This window comes from Panicum virgatum, chromosome 5K (assembly GCF_016808335.1).
Source record: "Panicum virgatum strain AP13 chromosome 5K, P.virgatum_v5, whole genome shotgun sequence".
In the NCBI taxonomy this organism is placed as follows: domain Eukaryota; kingdom Viridiplantae; phylum Streptophyta; class Magnoliopsida; order Poales; family Poaceae; genus Panicum; species Panicum virgatum.
The window spans coordinates 17215889-17223263 of NC_053140.1; the positions used below are offsets into that span (position 1 = coordinate 17215889).

Below are 7375 nucleotides of genomic sequence, written 5' to 3' on the forward strand. Positions count from 1 at the left end.
CACCATGAGTTTGTGTCAAATGATGAATTAATCATCATGCAGACAGCTAAATAGATAGCTTATTGTACAAGCTGTCTGTTCAGTTGTCTGTTTGTAATAAAAAGTCAGCAGCTGTCTGCACTGTTGTACATGCCCTAAATCCGCCGAGTCTATGCAGTACACGCATTGCCACGGACTGAATCTCACACCACTGGAAATTCAACCGTGGGCAATTCCAACCCAACCGATCTCCAGGCATTTGTTCTTTTTTTTTTTTGACGCCTCCAGGCATTTGTTCTTGTTCACGCACGCAGGCGCGAGGAGAAGGGGACGGAGGCAAAACAGAACGTGCCGTTGCGTGAAAGTGACCAAGCGCGGGGGGCTAAACAAAAGCAACGGGCCGACCGCGGCGACGCCACGTTCCTTCCAAATTAAGTACCCCATCACTCCACTACACACACTCCCGTCCCAATCACCTCTCCCTTTCTCCCCTCTGCTTCCGGTTCCGGCTTCCCCCACAACCTCACCACCACCATGGCCGCTGCTCTCCTCCTCCTCCTCCTCCTCCCGCTCCTCGTCAGCGCCAATGCCGCCGACCCGGCGCTGGCCACCATCGTGCTCAAGGACGGCACCACCTGCACCCTCTGCGCGTCCTGCGACAACCCCTGCAACCCCTCCTACTACCCGCCCCCGTCCCCGCCCCCGGCGCCCGTCACCACGCCGTGCCCGCCCCCGCCGTCCTACCCCGCCCCCTCCGCCGGCGGCGGCGGCGGTCCCATCGTCTACTCGTCCCCGCCCCCTCCCGCGTCCACCGGCGGTGGCTTGTACTACCCGCCGCCCACCGGCGGGTCCACGGGCGGCAACAACGGCGCCTCCCAGCAGGGCGGCGGAGGCGGAGGCGGCGCTTACCCGACCCCGCCGCCGCCCAACCCGTTCCTGCCCTACTTCCCCTTCTACTACTACAGCCCGCCGCCGCCGCACTACTCCGGCGCCTGGGCCGTGACCGCCGCCTCGTCGCCGGCCGCGACGCTGCTCGCGGCGCTCCTCTCCGGGATGCTGCTCCTGCTGCTGCAGCAGCAGCAGTGGTAGATCTGCCGAGTGAGTTGACGCGCTGTGTTTTTTCCACTTACACTAGACTACTGCTAGAGGTGGTGGGTGAACAGAGCTGGTGATCGATTCAATTGTGGCCTGTGTATTCTAGTAAATTTTAATTGTAATTTTAATTCCATTGTATTTTACCCCCTTCTTCTTTTCTTTCTTTGTGATTTATATGTGTCGGTCGGTATAAAAAACTTGTAGCAAAAATTGTACAAGGAGGGCAACAAAGTAATGATCTATAGCATGCAGGACCATACTCTCTTCTACAAAGATCGATCTAACTGAATTTGTTCATTCCAAAGAATGAACCCAGTTCGTTCAAAATGGGAATGAACCTAAAGAGTTACAAAGCCCCCCCTCCCCCGCGTCGCTCCCTCCGGGCTCGGGGGCGCCACACCGCCTCCTCTCCATCCCGCCCGTCTGTCTCCGGCGGCGGCCGCCGCCCACCGCCGGCGTCGGCGGCCAGCGGCGACGCCGAAGCCGGCCCCCGCGTTGTCTCCTCCTCTTCCCTCTTCCCCTCTCCCTCTCCAATCCCACTCTACTAACCCTAGCCGTCGGGCACCGGGATCCTCCTCCGGTCGCCGGCCGCCGGCCGTCGAGGGTTGATCCACCCTCCCTGGGCCCGGATCTACTCTTCCTTGGTGCGGTGTTGCCCTCCTTGATGTCGACCACCACGGGCGCCACTTCTGCCGCCTGGCGGGCCGGGGGCTGCTGCCTCCTTGAAGGCCGGATCTGCGCCTCCACAATCGACTCCGGCTGACCTTCGTGGGCGTCCCCCCCTCCCCCGCCCGCGCCGCTGCCGATCCTTCGGGGCTCCCGGCCCTGACCGCCGCCGCCGCCTCGGGGGCGGCCTGTGGCCGCGGATTGGGGGTTGGGGAGACCGCTCCCCTTCCCTTGGCCGCTACTGGGGGAGGGTCCGCTTCCCGTGGTTGCCGCGGTTCGGGGGGCTCCAGCCTGGTGGGGCGCCATATGTTGGCACCGCCGTCGGTTGACGCTTGTGGCGGGCGGTTGTCACCGCCGTCCGTTGGCGCCGCCGTCGACTCATTACCCAAGAACTACGGGCGAAAGCCCTGCCCAGTGTTGTGCTGGGCCATCAACAGCGGCGTTTACGGGCATCGTTCCCCTCCCTGGAGGCGGTGGTGTGCAGTCTTGGATGTTGACTTGTGGTTCCATCCCTTCCGTGTGTGGAGGGTCGTTGTCGCCGGGGGTGTGGCTCTGGGGCGGGGCTGAGGCAAAAGCCTTTGCCTGCTTGTAGGCCGATGATGGCGACGTCCTCGGGCACCATTTTCGTCCTTGGAGGCATCATTCGTTAGCCCTTCCCCCTCTGTGCCCCCATGGCTGGTCTCCTATTCGGTGGTTCATCCTCTGTACCTACCTCGCTTCGTATTACATGCTGTCGTTTTGGTTGCCTAGGTCGTGGCGGATGCTTTGTCGCCCTGTCGCGATGTCCGCTAATGTTTGCAGATGGTGGGTTGTTGGACCTGGCGGATGCGTTGCTGCTGTACTTATTCTCTGGCGGATGCTTTGCCGCCTTGATGCTTGGCATTTGCTTTGCCGCCGTGGTCGTGCTGTTTGGTGGATGTTTCACCACCGTTTCGTGCTTGCTCTCTCTTGGCATCTTTAGCGACAGTATATTCTCTTTGTGCAGGTTCAGCTCTTCGGTCGGCCTCCATTTGGGTGGCATGTGTGGAGTGCCCTTCCCCTTTGTGCTTTTCTGTTGTCCGTCTTTTTGTGGCTACGGCCGTTTGTGTGTTGTCTGTACTTTTCTTCAGTGTTTCTCTATCTTTAGTCTTTTGTGTTCTTGTGTTGGTCAACCTCTGTTTGGCCGCATCAAAATTATGTTTGTAACTGTTTTCTTCTTAATGAAAAACGTGGTCAGGCACGGTCGCGAAAAAGAGAATGAACCTAAAATACAAGAGTTTGCCCAGCAGCTTGCTTGGTGATTGTTCTAGAATTTTGTCCACTGAGGTGTGCAGTGTGCTCGCCACTTGCCAGAAGCCCATCATGCTTATTTTTCCCCGTCTCTCTCTTTTACCGTTGGAGAGACAATGCACATGTGCCTCGTCCACCGACAGTTGTGCACGTTTTATTTTTTGTTACCCATTTTTATTTTCATCGTGACGTGCAGTGTACTGATGAGGTCGGTAGATCTCTGTGGCTGAGAGTGCCGCCTCAGCAGGGGAAGGAAATGTCTGGTCCCGGAGAAGAAAATGGAAGTGGAAGACAACAATAATCTGTCCGCCTACTCACTATGCCAGATGCCTCGAAGTGCGCGAGCAAGCATCCAAGGCTCCAAGCTGCAATCTCCGCCAGCCAGGAGCATTTGCATTTGCAAAGCATCCATGTAAAAAATAAAATAAAATACAGCAGTGCACTGTTCTTATCTAAAAGGTGTAGATCTAGAGGAAAACACATGGGCTGACCATGCCACTGATGCCTACGCCAGCCTTGCTTGCACGGTGTTCATTCCTTCACCTGTAAGTACACGCATAAAAAAGGAGAAAAAAAAAACGTTGGTAGTCCAGTAGCCTTTTGAAAAAGGTGTATACGTAGCAAATAGCAGATATTACTATATTAGAAAGTGCCTTTGTTATGGCTGGGGCTCGATCGATTTCTTTCTTTGCGGTTTCAAGTTTTTATTGTGAGACAGGCGTGAAGCTAATTAAAGCTAGCATCGAAAAGCCAAGGAGAAAGAGAGAGAAAAGGTGGCAAGAAATTAAGTTTGCGGCATGCAGGTTTCGGGGAGAGAAAAGAGAGGCCTGCGTGGCGTCGCCGAGTGGAGGTCGATTTATTCTCTCATCTTCTAGGTCCGAAAAGCGTAAGATCCTGTCTGTACTTGTGCTTTAGCTAGGCTTTAGCTTACGTTTATTTTCTTTTTTTTCCCCTTCTTCCTGCCAGGTGTGCCTGTTCTGATTTTAGCTTGTATTTTGGAGAGTTTGTGTGATCGAGACTGAACCATGGAGATGGGTTGTGTCAGTTTTTGTGCTTTGGTCAAAGAAAAAAAAGGGGTTCGCTTAAGAATTAGGATAAACTTCTCTAATGGATCATGTTCTCGTTTGAAGCCATTTAATGGCCAAAAAGGTCATTAAACTTTTGGATATGAAATTTCTAGGTTATTTTGGCTTTTTTTAGATACATAGCATTTGCTACGTAGACTATGTCTAGAACTCTGGATATATAATTTTTTAAGTCAAAATAAACTATAATTTGAAATGAATGGAATACTACCATCCTATTGTGCTGGTTTACCTTGTCTCCCAACTATAATATGCGTGGTAAGGACTAAAGTCGTCCACTCGTTAGGCAGCATGTCATGTAACGAAAGTACTGTAGAATGGTAGAATATATTTATTGAACATACAACAAATAGGCACGTTAGTTATTATTTATGAAACAGTGGCCCATTTTGATTGAATTGATAAAAGAATACATTTTCAAAACAAATCTTGTCATGGACCGAACCGAACCGTTCTGAGCTACTTTATGAGTTTTAATCTTTTGGGGCCCAAATGACACGGCCGGGCTGGCCTGCCGCCTAAATATGTGGCGGCTGTGACCAGTGAGTTCGAATCGGCCCGTATGTTTCTTAAGATAGATGGGCCGCACTGTGCAGTCTGCCAGCCAATATGCAGGGCCGGGAGGAACCGAACCATCCTCTGTTCCTGTAGAACTTCGGCTTCTAGACAATTGGAACCGATCGGTACTTTTTCATAGGCTCAAGCAAGTTCGGTTTCAATCAATTCGGTTCGATTTTGGTTCTTACCGAAGGAACCGAACTTTCAAGATGCAATCGGAAGGAGCAGAGGTAGCCTGACGCGGGTGGTGGGGTTTGGCTCCTGCGGGCAGGCGCTGGCTCTGGCGGGGCGGACGCTAGCACCTGTCGCTGGCCTCGCGGAGCACCGAAGCGGGCCCTGGCGTCGGCCTCGCGGTGGCGCCTGGCGCCAGCCTGGCGAAGCAAGCGCCGGGATCCAGTCGGGCGGCTGGGCGGCGATGAGACGAGGACGGAGGGTAGAACGACGTTGGGGCACCGGGCCGGCGTGCCGGTGTGCTTGGCAGCTCGCGTCGGCCGTCGGGTGGGGGGCGGGTTGGGGAAGGCCAGGAGGGGGTGGCGGCTGGGAGGGAGGCGGCGGACGCTGGGCGCAGGCGGCGGCGGGACTAGCGGCCGAGCGGCGATGTGGGGGGCGGCGGCGCGGCGGCTCGCCGCCGCGTGGGGCGCTTGGGTGGCGAGGTGGCGGCTGGTCTGGTGGCTGTACTGGGACTGGGATTGGGATGGGGCTTGAGGGGTTGTTCAACCTAGGGTTTCTAGTTGGGCCGGTCATATTGGGTCTAAATGGGCCAAATTTCGGTTATTCGTGGAACCGATGCCAAAAACTGAATATATCGAGAAATTTTGGTTCCTCTGAACATGGAACCGAACAGAAACCAAACCTCTCGGTTCTCGGTAAATTCGATGTGTGTATCAGTATGTACCAGTAAATTCAGTTCGTTCTCGGTTTATTGGCCACCCCGACCAATATGTACCGGTTTATCTCCATGTGTGTGTCAGTGTCAGTGTGTGCATCAGCCGTCTTTTTGCGTGGATCATTTGGCTTTGGTACGAACCGTGACTGTATTTTGCTGATTTGGTTTACCAAGTCAATTATCTTTTATTATATTTATTTACAAGGACCCTCCATTTATATTTATTTACAAGGACCATCCATTGACATAGAGGGCGCATGCAGATTGCCCTCCACAACCTTGACAAAGTTCCAAAATCCGATTTGGACGATTTCATTTTCCTTATCCAAGGCAGTGTCGATCCATGTGCCGCCAGTCACATTTATATCCAATAACATTTCTATATGTCAATTGTCCACCGCTCGGTGGCCTCTCACGCTATCCACGATAGCAAAAATTTTTTACAGTGTCCGATGGTGAATTTGCGGCTAATATTCACCCCACCCGCGTAGTACTGTAGCGGTAAATATCTTCGCATCCGGAATCTTCTTCCTCGTCCCCGACGCCTCTCCAGTCTCCGCTGCGGCACTACCTTGCGGCCCAGGAGGCCGGCACTCGTGCCGGCGAGGCGGCAAAGACGCTGCTCTCGAGAAGTGGCGCCGGCTCCGGCGTCGGCATCGGCGAGGGATCCGAGCACCTTAAGCGTGACCCCGCAAGCAGCCGGCCAAGCACTCCCCTTTCCCACACTCTTCACGACGGTGAAGAGGGCAAGGCGGCCGGGTGCGCCTCCCTCAGCCCCTCCCCTCCTCTACCTCCCTTCCCCTCTTCTCATGCGTCCCCAAAGGCGGCTGGTCGCACCTCCCTTCACCTCTTCTCATGCGTCCCCAAAGGCGGCTGGTCGCACCTCCCTCAGCCCCTCGCCTCCCCGAGCTCCCTTCCCCAGTCCCCTCTCCTCCTGTGTCGCCAACGGCCACGAGCCTCGCCGGCCGGCCGGCCGCGTAGGCCCGCCCGCCCGATGGGGTCGGCGCGCGGCGGCGTGGCTCCGGCCACGGGGTGCGTTAACGTGGCTGCCCGCGGCGGCCTGGTCGAAGCCGCTGCAGCCGTAGGGTGCGGCCGGTGCGCCCCCTCCCCACTCTCTCCCCAGCTACTGCGCGTAGGAGAGGAGTTGCTGCCTCATGCAGATCCTGCGGCAGAGCTTCTGGCGGTGCGGCCCTTGTGCTTCTGGAACCAGTAGAAGATGTTCTTGCCCTCCATGCGACCGTAGCAGGCTAGGTGCGCCGTGATCTGTTGGATGTGCGACGCGCCGCCTCGGTACATCTCCTCCAACATCATGAGCTGCTCCGGCGTCGGGCACCAGCGCGTCGACCCCGCCACCATTGGCTGCTGCGGCTGGTGCTGCTGCGATGCCATGTTGTCGTCTACCTCTAGCCAACTCCTATACTTGGCTCTCTACATACTATACTAGGAATCTAGCTGCTCTTCTAGGGTTTTATTTCATCTTTAAATATCTTTAACCTACAGCATTTTTATGTTTCCTGCAGTGCTTCATTGTTGGTTACTGCAGCTGGGCCGGCCGCTACTGTCGCTGCTGCTGCACCTTCCAGCGCTGGTAATTTAACCATCGATAGATCTATATTGTTCCCTGCTTTTGCTCTTAGGTTCCAGCACTATTTTTTGCAGATCTAATATCTGGTTGTTTACTCCATACTACATTGTGCCATCCTGTACCCGCAGATTTATCTGTTGCGATTATTAGTATTCCAGCTCTGCTATCAGTCCTTCAATTCCATGTGTACAGCTACACTTAAGAAAGTGTGGTAGATTAATACATTTCTTAAATCAGTTGTTTACTTAAGTA

General features: G+C 54.8%; 1 protein-coding gene across 1 annotated transcript; it reads left to right on the forward strand.

Annotated features, from left to right (window-relative positions):
* The first annotated feature begins 389 nt into the window (after nt 1-389).
* On the forward strand, nt 390-1331 carry LOC120706711 (actin cytoskeleton-regulatory complex protein PAN1-like). Its single transcript, XM_039991419.1, has one exon. The coding sequence runs from the start codon at nt 514-516 to the stop codon at nt 1066-1068; it is 555 nt and encodes a 184-aa protein (XP_039847353.1). The 5' UTR covers nt 390-513; the 3' UTR covers nt 1069-1331.
* Nucleotides 1332-7375: the final 6044 nt, after the last annotated feature.

Excerpts from the sequence above, each read along its gene's own strand:
- LOC120706711 (XM_039991419.1), top strand. The coding sequence starts at position 514 with ATGGCCGCTGCTCTCCTCCTCCTCCTCCTCCTCCCGCTCCTCGTCAGC.